Raw genomic sequence first — 18,525 nt, forward strand, 5'->3', positions numbered from 1 at the left:
GAACACCCCAGGGCACGAATAATAAAACGGATGAGTTGACAAGACCAGTGAATGCTTTAAGACGGAATAGTGGTGAAAAGAAACCGAACCTAAAGTGCTGGAATTGCGATGTTGAAGGCCACCTACGAAGGAACTGTAGAACACGCCAGAGCACGGAAAATAAGGCATACGATTTAAACAGACAAATAAATGCCATGGGAAGGAAAAGGACTGACAAGAAATTAAAGTGCTGGAACTGTGAAGCTGAAAGCCACGTACGGAAGAATTGCAGAACACCCCAGGGTACGAAAATTGAGACCATTTCTCAGCAACGACGCAGGAAACAAATTAATGACCATATTAAGGAACAAAGGTTGCCGGATAATGAAAAACCTTGTTTTAAAGCGCTTAAAATTTCTACAGTGAGTGGCAACAGTAACGGACTATCCACCAACGGGCATATCGATGGAGTTCCTTGCAATATGATCATTGACACAGGAGGTAATGTTACCATCATTAGAAAAGATTTAGCTGAACAGTTTAAAGATAAACTTATTTGGACGCCCTCCTCTGTTACCCTTCAGACTGCATCTGGTGATAAAATCGACATAGTTGGGAAGTTAAACCTGAACATCACGTTTGGAAGTGCCGCCTACCATCACGCGGCATATGTGGCGGATATTACAGATCCATGTATACTCGAATTGGAGACTTTTTAAGGAAATATAATTTTTCCTTAGACTTCAAAAACAATAAGCTGTTCTCAGCATCTGAAGACATGACGATCCATCTTCAAAACGGATCATCGCTTGGAAACGCCGACGTCTCATGTGAAAGACCCTACTCAGAAAGCTGCCGAAATCCTACTAGGGTCGGAGAGAAACACCAAACTACCACCGCAGATTATTGTCCACCGCAGATGCTCTTCGGTCGAGACCTTCGTCTGCCTTGTGACCGCCTGTTTGATCACCGCACGGATGCGCCTTCATCGCCTGAGGAACGCATCCAAGATGTCAAGTCCCGTTTTGAAGTGATGCACCGTTCCGCACGAAAGCGAGTGAACTTGGCGACGGAGAAAGTGAAGTCCAGGTACAACACGAGAGCTACTGGACATAGATCCAACAAAGGAGACAAGGTGTGGTTGTGGAACCAGATTCGACGAAAAGGAGTCAGGCCTAAATTACAGTCACCTTGGAATGGTCACCACACAGTCTTAAACAGGCTGAATGACGTCGTTGTTCAGATCCGTCGGAACTCTAAACCTAAAATCGTTCATTACGACAGGTTGTCTCATTAGTACGTAGTGTAAATAATTGTAAATAGTGTAAGACCATGGTCCTTTTTCTTTCTAAATGTGTATTTAGTATTTGATTCGTATTTTGTATTTGATTTGTATTTAATAGCATTTGATTCGTTTTATTTATCGCATTTATTGTTCATGTTGTTTATTATTGTAATGTAATGCTTATTATTGCACTTATGCCTTAGTTGTAAGTTTCGCTTCCTGTCCAGGGATTGTACTGCCCGGGACGTGCAGTCCTTGTTAAGGTGGCAGTGTTACGAATTTGGTATTTAAAAAGCTAATGTTAGTTCAATTATAAATTAAATGGTTTTATTTCCCGCACAGTGGCCGGAAAATTGAAAATACAAGAGCGCGTGCATTAAACATTTAATACATATCTCTTTTTGATTTCGAGAAAGTACTAGAGAATTCTCGCACGCGATTTTAAAATCTTATAAAAGGAGGAAAACCTCTCAGTTTGTAGTAGTTACGTAGTTTGTTGTTTAGAAAACTGCTCTTGTTGACTGTATCGAATTCACGGATTAGCTTTCTTTAGCTGTTTTGAATTAAGTTCTGTTGAACGTTTGAGTAGTTAAAAGATAACTACTGTGAGATATTGTAATACTGCACGAATATTTTAGGAAATTAAAGCATATTTGTTGTGATAATAATAAATTTTTGTTTATTCTTCTTCGAACATGTGCATTCATTTCGTAACGAACCCGTACGCAGGCAACAATATCATTAAGATGATCTTATTTGCACATTCTAACTATTTTCTCATTTGACACTATTGAACGTTTTTATTCGTATCTTATTTATTTTACTCTGCTAACTAAACTGAAACATTTAAAGCATAAGTTATTTTGAATATGTTTTACAAAATATACGTGGAGTTTTTATTTAAGTGAAAACGTCTATATATTATTCGAGAACTAATAAATTATACGTGAAGGTTTTATGCTGGGAATTCCGCCGTCCATAAAATCCATCTTTAAAAAGCAGCAGACATTTAGCCAGTGACTGCGATAAACACGCCAAAATTGGCGCGCTTTTCGTTTATCGTCAAGAGGGAAAAGTTGGCGGTTCAACCTGAGGAACAGAATATATGGAATGTTTGCTCCAAAGCCAGGGAAAGATCTTTGAATGAATGACTTTCAAAGATAAGAAGCATCGCAAATCTATCTTTCAGGTTTCTTCGTAAAGAAAAGGGTGCGCGTTATACGGCGAGTACTAAAAAAATTATAGATGCGAGATATACATAGGTGCGCGTTATACTCCAGAGTATATGGTAATTAACAGATAAATAAATTGCTGACCTCATCTTCTTGAAACTATGCAATTTCTTCTTAGGGAGAAACCCTGTGAAGTAAATAAATGAAATAAATTAAAAGGAAATGTTCGTTCTTTCTGAAATTACTGAAAGGAGGGTTGAAAATAACGGAAAAGGTTATAAATCTAAGCAATAATGAAATGCCAGCAAAAACTTCAGCAGTTACCCAAATTATAAAAGAAGGATTGGCATTGGTTCCGCACCTTTTGCAGCAACAAAATAAAAAAATAAACACGTGAATAAGGATGCTCTTGTTGACGTTTGGAAGACGTCCTATCCTTCCGCCAGGAACCGATAAAATGAAATTGTTAAGGGGCGTTTTTGAAATATGTCTTTTCACTGTGGATCTCGTTATCTGTATTCACAGCAATTAGATTAGATAATCAACTTTTGTAAGCATTATTTATTGTACGAATAGTATGTAAAATATGTCATTGGAATGCGTTTTGTCGGGATTTTTTAAAGTTCATTAATATTACTTTACTAACTGTAGATCTTGGAAATTTTTAGAAAAGTTGACGTTTTATATATGGCTTTTTATTTTATTTTCTACCATCCACTGTATGCGAAGATAATATTTTTATATTCCTAGAATCGCTGTCAAGTTATCTTGTATTAGTAAATTGAATGTGCACCTAATCTAAATATTTTTTTATTTTCATTTAATTAATATTAAAAATCAGTTAATTTAGTTTACGGAATATAAGTAGCATTCTTTGAAGTATTAATATGTAATCCATAACCAGTTTTTTAAATGGATATCTTGTTGAATAAATCCTTTGAAAAATATGTAGTTGTAATAGGTAGATATGTTATTTATATATTCCCACCCCAGTGATTTTCATTTGGGTTAAATATTAAAGGCCTTTATTTTCAAAATGTGTTTTCATTAGATACAAATTTTTAAAATGGAGAAATTTGAAAATGGGAACAAAAGCATTGAACAGTTAAATTTCAAAGATGACGGTTCAAGTTCAGTTCTGTCTGATACTGAAGAAGATCCATCTTTGCGTCCCTTGTTAACATTCCGTGAAAGACTATGCAAGTTATTTGAATCCCACAAGTTTCAGGTTTGACATTTTCAAAATTTATTTTAATAAGTGTTATATTATTCTTTGTTTTTTAAATAAGGTATAGGAAGTGGGATGTTTTATTTTTCTTCCTTCCTTTCTTTTCTTTTCTTTTCTTTTCTTTTCTTTTTTTTTTTTTTTTTTTTTTTTTTTGTTTTGTTTGGTGGCTGTTTATGTTTCTTTGCATAATATAAATAATAACTACACTGTTTTGTATTTGATAGGTAAAAGAAAATTCTGTATAGTTACAGTACATAGTTTGAATGGGTGATGGAACTGTGATGACATTTTTTTTATGTGTGTGTGTGTGTTTTTTTAAAAATTCTTTTAAATTAACATTAATAATTTATAAGGTAATCATGTAGAAATTTGCCTTTCATAATGTTTATGACAAGTTGCTGTCTCAAGTTGTCCTTATTTATGATATGTATTGCAAAGAGAAAGAACAAGGCTTTTTTTAAAGTAAAATATAGCAACAGATAATGCATTATTGTTTTACACACACGCACACACCAAAAGTGCTGAGGTCAAGATAATAAAATCTAAAAAAATAAATGTGAAGTACGCGAATGTTTGGAATATGGTAACATGTAGTTTGGTGACATTTTGGTAAGGCGATAAAGGTTACTAGCTAGGAATTTAGCAGTGTACATGGATAAAGTCAAGAGTGTGCGCAATGCCATTTTTGTGCAATTCTGGGATTTTTTTTAAGTGAAAATAGGTCGACGTGTACATGGATGATACCGTGTGCAATTTTTAAAAACGCGGCAAGCAGTTTGCGATTCTGCACTTTCTCCCAATTTCGCACCTAATCTAAGTCATGATTAAGCACTTTTGTTCCATAAAAGTTCTAGCATAAGCATAATTCGGCTAGCAGATTGTTGGAAAAAAAAATGTTGAGTTTAAAAAAAAAAAAAAAAATGCCTTTACTTTGTGAAAACAAAATGGCATCCAAAAAAAAAAAAAAAACTATTTTTTTTTCGCCGCCATTTTGTCTTCACGAAGTAAAGACATGTTTCTTTTCTTTTTATTTACTGAACACTTTTTCCAACAATCTACTAGCCGAATTACACTTATGCTAGAAATTTTATGTAACAAAACTGCTTAATCATGACAAATATTAACTGCAAAAATGGGAAAAAGTGCACAATCGCAAACTCCTTGCGCGTTTTTCAGAATAGCACATACACATAAACCATTTACACGTCGACTTATTTTTACTTGAAAAAAATCCCAGAATTGCACAAAAATGGCATTGCACACTCTTAACTTTATCCATCTACACTGCTATTTTCTCATAAATTACAAAAATTTGCACGAAAATGCAAAAAAAATTCTGTGAATCTTTAAATTCGGTAAAAAGCACATATATGAAATTACCTGATCGCGAAAAAGTATATACCCTTTCCAAGGATGAACATTTCCACGTATAAAATAAATAAAATATCCAAAACCTTTTACCTCTAAATTTTCTATTATATTATAAACGTCACCAACGAATTCATACCGCAAGCATTACAAATGGTTACAAATACTTAGTGTCAAATATTTAAATTATTTCCATACACGTTTACTTCAACTGAAACGTATACCAAATTCCTACAAACATAAAATGCACGAAATAGCTTATAATTTAATTAAAATATCACTAAACCATGTACGCGTCGACTTATTTTTACTAAAAAACATCCCAGAATTGCACAAAAATGGCATTGCGCACACTCTTCACTATCTCATGATCTCTCATTTCCCTCACACAAAATAATGCGTAATCGGAACTGAGTACTTCTCACATTATTACCAAAGTCCTAGGTAGTAACCTTTATCGCCTCCAAAATGTTGCCAAACTACCAGTTACCATATTCCAAAGATCAGTCAAATATTTAATTTGTATTGTGTACATACCAATGAATTTCATTCAAAAGAAATAATTGTAATGAATTTTTCAAAGCATATAGATTAGTTTGAAAGTTTATCCTGGATCTTACAAATATATACTGCATACAGATATTTAAATAAAATAATGTAAATAAATACAATATACAGAAAAAAGTATAGACTAGTTAATAAATGTTTTGACAGAAAATTCTTGTGTGGAAAAATTTTAAACGAACAAAGCTATCACAGGCAAGGTAATATTTTATTAGCTCTTTATTATGCTCTATAGGAAGCAGTTTTCCGTTAAAAAGAGTCTTTTTATAGTCCCAAAACTCAGTACAGTATATTTTTTCTTGAAATTTGAGTTGAACATACATTTGTATCATTCAGCATTTTCAAAAATTTTTTAAATTAATGGGAATTTTTACAAACAGAAGGAATGAAAAAATCTTCATAAGTGCTAGATTTTAATTTTGAATGATATTATTGTACACAAAAAGCATAGTTAGCAGTTTTGTGAAACCTAACGTTCATTGTGTTGAATAACTCTTATTGTGAAAGAAACGGTGCTAAGAAATCCATATAAAATGAATTTTTAAATCATTAACTTATACTGTCATCAGGGCCAGTGTCAGAGCTGTTAGAATTGCAATGCACAGCAGAATTTTAAGGCAGCAAAATTTGGAATATAGGGAGCATAAAAGAAAATGTACAACCAGTTTCAGTTCAGTTGAAATTATATTGCCATATTACTTCAAATTTATGCTGCATTAGGATTTTAAAATTAGAAACTTTGAAAAAAATCGACAATGAAAATGATCTTATATTAGGCACTAAAATATATATTAAAAAAAAAAAATTAAACTTATCTATGTAAGAATTTTCAGATATATTACTTTTGAGAGATTAACAGATAAGCTATAAATTATTTGCTTTGAATATTTAAGCTGCATCATAATTTTGCAGCTCAAATATTTGAATAAAAAGTATAGAAAAAAATCTGGTAACATTTTCTTCTTTCTCCTTTAGATCTATGTGCATATAGATCTAAAGGATCCCCCTTCTTTAGATCTATATACAAATATTTTTTCCATTAATCTTTACAGACTGTATATTTACTGAATACTGCGGGCCAATTTGTAAGTCATACATACTTATCTGAATGAAACTAATAGTTTTTGTAAAGGACTGTATTGCTGTAATTATTAAGAACACCGTTGCTGTTCTCAACATTGTTTAAGTTCTAAAAAATTAAAAAGGCTCAAATAAATTTACAAGTTCAAGTTTGGTTTGTTCAGTTATGGCAAAGCACTCAAGGACTACCTACCTAAGGAAAGGGATACCTTCATGGGGGACTTTCTATGAAAACTAGATTGTATATATGTCACACATAGGAAAACATGAAAATACCTATGGGTAAATACCTATGGGAACATCTATGGGTTTGCTATTGTTACAGCCAGTCCATTTGCTGGAATGTGAATCCCAAACTGAACTATCGGTGTTCAGCAAATTCACTGTTTGGCTGCTGGTGGTCTGTAGATATCTGGAGTTTAAGTAATTTAATCCTGTATACACATTCACACACACTTAATTCTAATTACTAAATTTTTTAATATGTGTATTGTTGCAAAAATGATTATGTATATACCATCCTAGTTTTAAATCTTCATTGTAATAATAGTAATATTTTCCGACAGATTTTAATATATTTTATGTATTTGCATTTTCGCAGGTTGGCATTGTGGCATTAGTTGTCATAGATTGTTTGATTGTCATTGCCGAGCTGATACTGGAAGTTAAGCATCATGAACTACATGATAGTCTTGCTCCACATGTATGTGTTTGCTTTTATATGATTTCAAAAGTTGAGTTTAAAATTAAAGTTGTAAAGTTCAAAGTTTAAATGTTAATGTTATGCATAGGAAAATTTAGTTGTGAATTGCAGTATCTTATTTTTTTGCATCACTATGCCATTACATTTATGATTGAATAAGCTTTAAACAAAATTATTATTTTTGATTATCTGCACCCTGCTGTGATAAGTCTTAACTTTTTGGTGACTAATTTTTTGCCAAGTTAATACCTGAAAGACAACAGCCATTTTTAAAGTAGCAGTGGACTAAGAGCATTAAATCAATAAAATTAAAAGACCTAGGAATTGCTGTAATAAAACTTTTTTCAAAATCAAGGGATATCTGTAACTTATCCTTTCAAGAAACCTTTTTATAATTTTTTTGACACTGTTGTTCTCCTGATGTACATAATGATTTGATTTTACTTTTAAAGACGATAAAGAATTGCACAAATTTGCCATTGTGCATGCATATGCAGCAGTGTCTTCACTTAAAAAAAGAGTGAGAGAATTATACAGATTTGGTACTGCTTCTGTAGAAATGCAATGCTTTCTTTTTCGTTTGCTAACAAACTCCACAGTCCCATTAAAAGATTAAAAATAAAGATAATCAAGATTAAAAGATAATCAAAGCATTTGTAATAATAATAAAATAAAAAAAAGAGAGAGGTAAGGAATGTAACCACGGCAACAGACAATATTAATTACTCATGCACTTTTTAAAAGAGCATTAGAATAAAGTATTTCAATGATGTTGGTTGTGAATTTCTGTCCTGTTAAATAATAATGCAAAATCAAAAAGATACACATAGTGGATGTAAGAGAAAAATTCTGATGCCAACAATATATATTGAACATTATTTCTTACTTATTGATCTAAAAGTTATTCTTGAGTAAACATTGTACTAGATTTCTGGGATTGAGCCAGACAGTCTTGGGTTCATAATTGTCTTAGATTGTAATAAATATGGGAATTTTAAATGAATGCTTTTAAAAGTTAAGGAATAAATTATTAATCCGTAGAACAACACAGGAGGCATTTGCATGCTGTCAGTAGATTAGAAGGACTAGGCTAGTCCCCTTGCATTTTAAGTGACACTTTGAAGCAGATTTTTACCTAACATTGAAACTCAGACAACAACAACAATAACAAAAAAACAAAAAAAAAAAAACTTTTTACTGCCACTTTTTTAAATTGATGAAAAATGTTTATTTGGCTATCTATAAGTATTCATAAATAATACTTATATATTGCCAAACTGTTCATAAATAATAATAGAAAGAAGCATTTTATATGAAAAACAAAAATTTTATGACAAGAAACAAAAGACAGTACAGTCAAAAGTCGTTAATCCGGACTCGTCGGGACTTTGACGATTCCGGATTATCGATTTTTCAGTTTAAATCTGGTAAGATGGCATGCAGAAATTATAAAATTAAAAATATGAAACTGTAATTTATGAAATAAAGAACAATTATGATCTAAAGGGTATCAAAATTTACGAAAAAAAAAAGCTTAATATTTATTTGCTTACTTTATTAAACATTTCTTTCAATGTAAGTTGTTTAAGTTGCTTCATTTTATGTGATAATACTTTCTCTTTAATTCTATAAACAGACAACATAATTTCTTCTTCAGTTACAAAGTGCCGCTGTTCAAGTCCTATAATTGCTGTGTCGAGAATACCGACTAATTTTTTCGTTTTCAATAACCTCTGTGTCACTGTCTTCACTATTGGAAGTGAATTATTATGACCAGGAATTTGATTTAAATCATATCAAAGACGGAGTACATCGAGATACTACATTTATGAAAATACTACATTTAGTAAGGAATACTACATTTAGTAAGGAATATTAATGAAATACTACATTTAGTAAGGAATATTAAGCCAAATAAAATAAAAACATCTGCCCTGAAGATAAGGATAGTGCTGACAGATCAACTTCCAATTCATTGTGCGCCGCGGTGGTCCCCTTCCCCCCCAGAGCAGCGTGAAATTGATAAACAGATTTTGGAATGGTTAGAGAAACAAAGGATATGCCTTTATCCATTTTTTGCAGCAATTCCACTTTTTGTTTAATGGACTTCGAAACGTAATTTCGCTTTGTAGATCCTTTACATATTAGTAAATATATATTGGAAATTCTATTTGACATGATCAAAAGTTCAAGCTTACTTTTATAAAATTGCTCTAACAGTCTGCAAAAAATAATAAGCAGGATCCAATTCAAAGATTAAGGAACAACGCGATCTGCAACATTAACTGAATTAGACAATTTCAGCTTAGCTTATACCGTCCGTTATACATTAAACGTGCATGCGTAAACGTATTATGCGCATGCCCACATGCATAGTCGCAGCCGTACGCTGTGCAGAAAGTTTGTAGCTTTGAGGTCCAGATTATAAATCATTCCGGATTATGGGTGTCCGAATTAACGACTTTTGACTGTATTTACATTTTTTTACATTAAGTCAAACTGTTCAGCTATGATCCTCAAACTTTTGAAATAATCTTTTCGTTTTTGTGGTATGAACATCTATGGGTTTGCTATTGTTGCATTCTCTCTCAGAAGTATGCCAAAATATGGCAACTGTGCTGAATGCTGAACTAGAGAAGGCTACAGATAAGAAAATACCAGAGATTCATATTGTATCATTTTTGAGCATGCAAGCCATTCGTGTGTAATTAGATTATGTGAATGGAATTCTGTCGAGTTGCATCTGGTCTGCACAAGAAAGAACTAGCTAGTTTTTGCCTATTCCCATAGTTCCCTTATACTTGCTGTTAACTACTGACAGTAGGTTATAAAAAATTGAATTTTCTCAAATTCTATAAGTAAAATTAATTTAAATTTTACTGCTATGTTTTAGTTTGTGCTTATGAAAGTGTTCTTGAAATACAAGAAAGAATTTGAAGTAAAACATGTTAATGCAATAATTCTGAGTTTAAAATTTAGAAAAGGAGGTAACCCAAAAAATGAGTCCTCTCAGAAAATGTCATTATAGAGCACATGCAAGTAAGCTGTGAAGTAGCTTTGTGAAAACACATTGATCAGGTTCATGATCATAATCCTACAGACATGATTGACTGGCTATTAAATCCTTTGGGCATATTTTCAAGAGAAGCAAATAAATCATAAAAGATATGCCATTCATTCTCATTTTTACCTGTCTCCCAAAGTGAAATACTATACAGTTTTAAATTAATTAACAGTTTGCAAATTGAAAAGTAGTCCATTTAGCTGGCCTTATTACTTTGAGATAGAAGTGCTTTTAATGAATCATTTATTTTTATGACATCCCAGATGAAAAGAAAATGATTGGTGATTATCCTTTATACCCAGTCAGATTTTTGTTGCAGATCATTTTTTGGAGACAATGCATGTCCAATGACATTTTGGACATTTTGGGTTTCTTTTGTTTAGTTTTTTATGTCTGTTACAGATATATCCCAGGAGATTAATCAGTTGCAATTTTTCTTTTCATTTTCAGTGTATCCATTTCGTTGACTACTTTTTCCCCACTTACCTTTCTTTCCTAAAATTTTAATTAATATTGTCATAACCATCTTTCAGGAGTTTTGTGCCCACCACTTTGCTGTGTGATAAGACCACTAATAAGTGATAGTTTGACTTGGCTTCAAATACAAGGAAAAGGGCTGGATGTGTGGCATATTTGATAGTTTTTCCTTTGTATAAGATGAATATAAGCCAGTTTTTCTCTACCAAGGCATATTTTGCCTATTCCTTTGTATGCCTTGTATGCTTTGCCGTAATCTGATAATCCAGTTGAAGAATTTGGTTGGGTTATCAAAATCTCAGTGGAGATGTTGTGTCACCAAAAGAATTCTTGGTACCAAAAAATGTTTGCCAAGAAAATATGATTTGGTATAACTGATAAGTATCAAATTATGGTACTATTCCATTAGAGCAGTATCAGTTAAAAATGAGAAGAAAACAGTGCTACAATAACACACTGAATATTGTGGCTCGAGATTTTCAGTTTTCGTTTGAAATATTATCACACATTATTATTATTATTTTGCTATATTTTGCCATTTTTTAGTACGATGGACTGCACAATTTGGAAATTGTGCTGCACTTGTTTTGGTGCACCTAATGACGAACATGCTGTCATAAAATTCCTTCAGGACAAAGAAATAATTCGCAGCAGTTGACTTTGCTCTTAAAATCATTTAATGAAATTAATTTTTGACTCAAACTAAGCTCCTATATGGTGTTGTTACATACATTCTTGCTGTAAAAAAATGGATTGAGAATTAAAGCATGGTTTGAAGGCTTGCATCTTTCTTTCCTTAGTATTGTTTGTTTTATCTATTTGCAGTATCAGGTATTGACATCAATTGAATTTTGCTGACTTTAGTTAGAAATCAGACATAATAGGACAGTACATTAGAATAACTACTTGAGGTATGTGCAAATAGTTTGATGTCTCGTAAAAGAAATAAAATTTGCGGAGCCAAATAAATTGTAGAAATCAACGAATTCTTTTCTCAAAAAGGAAAAAACAACATTGGTTATGCTCTTCCAGAACAATGTGTATTTGGGGCTTTATGCTGGGAAAGCAAAGAATATTTTCTGGTCACCGTTTTCGATCGTTGTGTTACAACATTGTTGACTGCCATTCAGGAAAACATTGCGGATGGCAGCGTTATATTTTCAGACTGATGGAAGGATATAAGAAAGAGGAATTAAGAAATACTGAACATTTCACTGTGAATCACAGTTATAATTTTCTAGACCTTGAAACTAGATGCTGTATCCAAAATATGGAGGAATTGTAAGGCAGTGCGAGAAATAAATTTCAGTGGGGCTCTGCTCACCACCATTTAGATTCATATTTGATAGAATTTATATTGTCTATTTGCAGTATCAGTTATATTCAAAAACTGAACTTTTCCTATAATATTGAATATTTGTAATTTTATGCCACCTATTTACATTGAATTTCTTTTTGTTTTATTATTTTTTTTTTTATGTGTAGACAATTCTTTATGTCATTTGTTTAGATTAAATTTCGTTTTGTTTTGTTATTTTTTATTTATGTGCATAGACTCCAACTACTACGGATTCTCCGTAGTTTCAACGGAAATTCATGAAAAACTACGAGCTCTGAAAAGTATGGAAAAAACTACGGATTTTACAGAAACAAAAGCAGGAAAACCAGTACGCAAAACGGAACCAACTAATTCATCCGATGATTGGCTGAATACTCGTGTTATCATATATCACGTGTTGAGTGCGTTCCTAGTTTTGAAGAATTAGCCAATCGTAGATCAGTAACTCCAACCGTTAACGACTTATCAATAGTTCCACCCAATTGTCTGTCTCCCAGGTTCCTCGCTGATGCGTGTTTAGGCTGCATTCGGCTGCATTGTGTAGTTTACGGCGAGAGCTTAGCGTGTGTCTTGTGAACTGTGAATCAGGTGAAAGATTTTTAATCATAATGCTGCCTCGAACGAAGAAGCCAAAATTATCAAAGTAGAAGTTTAAAGATTCATATTCTTCAGAATTTCCATGTATTAAAGCGTCCGAAATTTCTGTGAATCACACACACTGCAGTGTATGCAACAAAGACTTCTCAGTTGCTCATGGCGGAAAAGATGACTGTAAACGGCATGTGTTTTCTCAAAAGCATATAGAACTTGGCACCGTAAAATCTAAAGAAATAACAAATTTCTTAATAAAAGATGATGAAACAGATCCTATAAAAGCCAAATGCTATTTTGTTCATTTTTTAATTGAACATAATCTACCGCTTTCTGTTTCGGATCATTCCAAAGAGCTTTTCAAAGCAATGTTTCCGGATTCTGCCATAGCAAAAAAATTTAGCTGCGGTCATACCAAAACTGCTGCTATTGTGAAAACGCTTGCAGAAAATACTGTTGCTGATATTATAAAATCAGTGTGCAGTACATCATTTTCTCTAAGTACTGATGGAAGTAATGATAATAAACTGTACCCATTGGTTATAACATACTACAGTAAAGAAAAGGGAGTGATAATTACTTCATTGATTTCTATTTTAGAATGCACGAATAATACAGGAGAAGGTGGTATTTTTAATTGTATAAATGAAAACTTTAAAAACAAAGGTTTAGAATGGAAAAATTGCTTATCATTTTCTTCAGATAATGCTAGTAATATGATTGGAAAGTTTAAAGGTGTAGCATCATTTATCAAAATGCATCAACCAAGTATAATCACCCGAGGTTGTCCGTGCCACCTCTTGCATGTAGCTGCAAAAAAAGCTACTGAAAAATTAATTGGCTCAGAAATTGAAATGTTGATAATAGATATATATTTTTACTTGGAGAAAAGTTTGAAACGGAAGCATAGCTTCAAAGTTGCTCAACAAATTTTGGGACAGAATGCAAAATCTCATAAAATTTTGAAATATTGCAGTACGAGATGGTTGTCTCTTTTAGAATCTATAACAAGGATTTTGGAACAGTGGGATGCTGTGATAAATTTTTTTGGAGATAAACCAGATAACAGTGAGAATGAAGGAAAGAGATTGCAAAACATTAAAAAAATTTTACAGTCACCGACCACCAAATTGTACTTGTTATTTTTGAAAAATACTTTGAATTTGTTTATAACAGTAAATATTAATTTGCAACAACAAGCTCCTTATATACATAAATTGAGAAGAGAACTTTTTGAACTTTTAATGAATTTATTTGTTAGATTCGTAAAACCATCAGTAATTTCTAAAGAAAATGAAGATGTTACTCTAACGTCTATTCCATTTCAGAAGTATAGTAAACAAAAAGAAAATGAAAATTTAGTGATTGGTGCGGAAACAAGACTATATTTAAAAAATGCCAAGTTGAATGAAAGTGAAGTGAAATCATTTTTCAATTCTGTGCGAGCTTTTTTTGTAACTGCATGTTCATATATAATTGATAAATTTCCACTGAGTGATCCATTTCTAAAACATGCTGAAGTTGCTGACATCAACTTGAGAACTGAAGTCTCATTTTCATCTGTTCTTTACTTGATGAATACTTTTCCATCCATTATTGATGAAAAATGTCTTAATCAAGTAGAAATTGAATTTTCCATGTATCAAGTAGATGATTTGAAAGAAATTGTAGATTTGCGTATTGATATAGCATGGGGAGAAATTGCCAAAGTAAAAAAATATGAATGGGTGTATTAAATACAAAGTATTGCCTTCTGTAATGCTTGCTGTCTAATAATACCTCATTCAAATGCAGCTTGCGAAAGAATTTTTTCTATTGTTAAAAAAAATCAGACGGAATTTCGACCAAATTTAGGTCTTGAAACTCTTGAAGCAGTTTTGATTGAAAAAATAAATATGCAGGCAAATGAAGAACTGTGTTATAAAAAAACATTCTCAAAATCAGAACTTAAGCTTGCTAAGCATGCTACATATAAATCTTTGCATTCATAAATTATGCATATTTTGTTTAATACTTATATGTATCATTCTTGGTTATTTAAATTTTATTTCCCTATAGAAATCATATCCAGAATAAAGATATGATTTATAGCTTCTGATTTTTTCTATGATTAGTAGTGATTTGAAGTACTTTTTATTAGTGAATGCTTGAGGAGTTAAAAGAAAATTTCTAATTAAATGTGCATATAATTTACAAGGTATATTTTTAATTATTCAGTTTTATATGTATATGGATTTTAAATGTAATAAAATTGATTACAATTAATTATTTAAAATTAATGAATGGTTAATTACAACATACGCTACGCGCACATTTTCAAAGTTGTAAAAATGTCGTTCGCGCGTTGACTACTGACAAGGTTTGCTGAAGGTTGGAGTCTATGTATGTGTAGAATACTCTGGATTAAAAAATTAAAAAGAAAAATTGTGAAACTAAAAAAAATTTACCTTTTACAGAAATAATTTTTTTTAGTCTTTTGAACTCTATTATTATTTCATAATTTTATACTTGGCAACAGTTGGTGGCCCCCCAAAAATGGTGCATTTTTAACTGATGCTGCTTTAATGGAAAAGTACTGTTAAAAATTATTTACCTGTTAGTCTTCTTATTAAAAATATAGTAAACTATATCATGAGGACCACTTTCCTTAAGTGACCACTGACTCTGAACATGTTGACCCTGAACATCATCTCTCTAAAACTGTTATCATATATGATATTTGTTGCCAGAACGAAATGCTTGAAGCAACAGTTCTGAGAATTGCTTTTCTGCGAAATCGGATTACCATCTTCACTTGGTAAACAGGCTGAAAGCCAAACAAGAATCAGTTATTACTCAGATTGGCGAAAGTGACGTTTCCTTTCAAATGACGTTTGCTTCTTCGTGTTGTTTTGTATTGCTCACACTCTTTTCGTTTTAAACTTTATTGTTAGTTATGGAAGATAATAGAAAGGTGATTGCTATCAAGTTAGTCACTTTGATCTCCACTCTGGCACTTCAAGTAACAGATAAACACACTTCTGGTTATAGCAATCAATTATATCATAGCAATCAATTATATCAGTAATAGCCAAATTCTGTATACACTAAGAATAGTTTAAAACGTGTGCTGGATAAGCCTGTTTATCAGACATTACTTATGTGTATTTTCTGATGTCTGCATTCCAGTGAAAATTTGATGGCTCACTGGAAAATTTCTGACCTGGTGAAAGCATTTTCTTGACTAACTTTATGGCTCATAATTACTGTTCTGTCCATAAGTATAAACAAACAGACAAGAAAAAAAATAAATAAAAAATAAAAAAATAAAACTCTATGACAAAAATCTATATGGCTGATATTTACATCCTGACAGCCAGCAGGTACTATTCAGCAAAACGAAGATTAAATAAAGCATATGAATACATGAGCAATCAAATATGTTTGAGTTGTTTACTGTCCCATAGAACACTCGGTTATATACCTAAAACACATTAATTATACCAACTTTAGAACTTAGGAGGTGCATATCATGAGTTTGTTTTTTGTGATTACGGCAAAGATTCGAGGGATATCTGCCTAACAGGAGGGATCTTTTTGTAGAAGATTTTTTAAAACTGGCTGGTATATTAGTTACAAATGGGGAAAATAAAAAAAAACGCCCATGTAGCCAGCCCGTTCGCAGCATTCTAACTCGGACAGAACTACTAGTGTTCAACGATGCTTCGGCCACTAGTAGGCCTGTGCACATAATTGGAAAGTACAATTCATTATATAAACACACATGAAGGTGATAATCAGTTGTGCACTGTTTTAAGTAATCAAATGCATAGCTGTTACATTTCTTATTATTTATTACTCATGTTTATGTTACATATATTCTATAATATTCCACAATCTAATAAGTCATATATTCACATATAGATAGAGAGATGCGATGGTTTAGAAGTTGTTGATATATCTTTATTATTAGTATTAATTATTAGTATTAATGTAATGAATAAGATTTATATTAATGAATGTATGTACAAATGTTTTTCATCATGCATAATAATAAATCCATAAATTACCAACGTTTCAATATGTAGCATTTACAATAAAAGTATAGTTTCTAATGTATTTATAACTCAAAAAGTATTTCATTAATAACATGAAAATAATAGACAAATTTCATGAGTATTTTCATTATTACATAAACTATGCTTTTCCTTTTTTGTGCATCTTTTATGCTGTTTAAAATGTGTCACTGATTATGTAGTTAACAATTTCAAAGATAAGTAATTAGGAGATAAGCTGCACATATACAAACAGACTTTAAAAAATGATTCAACTTAAATTTAAGAAATAAAATTCTATTACATAACAGTGATAATACACGATCGGCACGAATTACGACAAATTTGGCGAACTTTTAGCGACGAACAATTTGTAAACAAATCCGAACTGCAAGAACGTCGTAAAATACTGTCAACTCTGAAATTTCCACGATTAAATATTTAATGAATATATAAACCTTTTAAAAACGACTCTGGCAGTTATATTACAACAAAACAGCAATAATTAAATTGGCCCCTATTTCCACCGTCCATGACTTCACAGTGAGAGCCATTACCATATTGAAAGTTACCCGTGATCCTTCAGAAGCAGAACTTTCGTGTGATTGGTTGAACGTACGAGGACCACGTCTCCATATGGAACATTTTCGGGAAAGTTTGAAAATGTTGCTCATAGCCGGGACATGTTCCTCCTAGCTAGATAAAACATTTTTCGGAAGCCTCCCGCTTAAAGCAGTGTTACTAGAATCTCGTTTCTCAAAACTGTCCCATGTAGCCACACGCGTCCCTGGAAGTGATAGCCTCTTAAGATAACCACCGAAGGCAAATTTTTATGGAACCATGGTTATAGAATTTTTCTTGTTACCTAGTCACTTATTAAATTTATGAAGTTTAGAGAAAATTATGGCATGCCATTATGAAGGGAATAATCTCATGAAATCTTAGTAATATTTTTATTGGGATTCAGGTATTTTTGGATAAATTCAGTTAACTTTTGAAAATTTGGCAAGTAATTTTTTAACACATTCTTAAGTCATCTGCATCTTACAATAAACATAAACCTACTGCAAAATATATGTAATTTACTTTTCAATATTTTGTTTATGAAACTCTTTACATTATTATTTCTTTTTATTTGTTTTTGCTCACTTGCCATGCAAGGAGCAAGTTCTTAAACTTAAAAGTTGCAGATACTTTTAGCATTAAAATTAATTTTTTGTTAAATATACTGGATTATCTCCCCTAAAATGGGTTAATTCTCTCCAGAATATTTCCAGGAAATAAAAAAAATCCCATAATTTTTTCTAGCAGTTACCCTATCCATTAATTATTTTCTCTTATGATGTTTGAAAAGTGTAAATTATTTCTGCAAAGCCTAAGTAAATAAATTCACTCAACATAAACTTCAATTCAAAAATGCTGATAGCTGCCACTGAGGAACATTGTATATTTTAGGGAATTTCCCTTTATTGGGAATTTTTAAAACCTTATTTGAAGTGTGTAATTTTTGCCATCGTATAAGATTCTTCACTATGTAATAAATTCTACCTCCACTTCTTATCTTCTTGTTTTTTAGTTCTTTAAATACAATTATTGTTACTATGTGTAAATGATTTATGTCTGTTTTTGAACTTTCAAACA

General features: G+C 31.8%; 1 protein-coding gene across 5 annotated transcripts in view; it reads left to right on the plus strand.

Moving 5' to 3' along the window:
* Positions 1-2,808: 2,808 nt before the first annotated feature.
* Positions 2,809-18,525, plus strand: part of LOC118205513 (voltage-gated hydrogen channel 1-like) — a 39,312-nt gene continuing 23,595 nt past the window's right edge. For 2 of the 5 annotated variants that reach the window (XM_085817569.1, XM_085817570.1), the window contains exons 1-3: positions 2,809-2,986; positions 3,488-3,664; positions 7,278-7,379. In XM_085817569.1, the coding sequence (XP_085673695.1) occupies positions 3,503-3,664; positions 7,278-7,379 (264 nt within the window). In that variant the 5' untranslated portion in view covers positions 2,809-2,986; positions 3,488-3,502. Of the gene's footprint in view, positions 2,987-3,030; positions 3,398-3,487; positions 3,665-7,277; positions 7,380-18,525 lie in introns of those variants that run through there. The other 3 variants (XR_015041390.1, XM_085817567.1, XM_085817568.1) reach the window with 2 other exon arrangements.

This window comes from Stegodyphus dumicola, chromosome 5 (genome assembly GCF_044657685.1).
Source record: "Stegodyphus dumicola isolate Sdum_Otavi_A_Nest chromosome 5, ASM4465768v1".
Classification (NCBI taxonomy): domain Eukaryota; kingdom Metazoa; phylum Arthropoda; class Arachnida; order Araneae; family Eresidae; genus Stegodyphus; species Stegodyphus dumicola.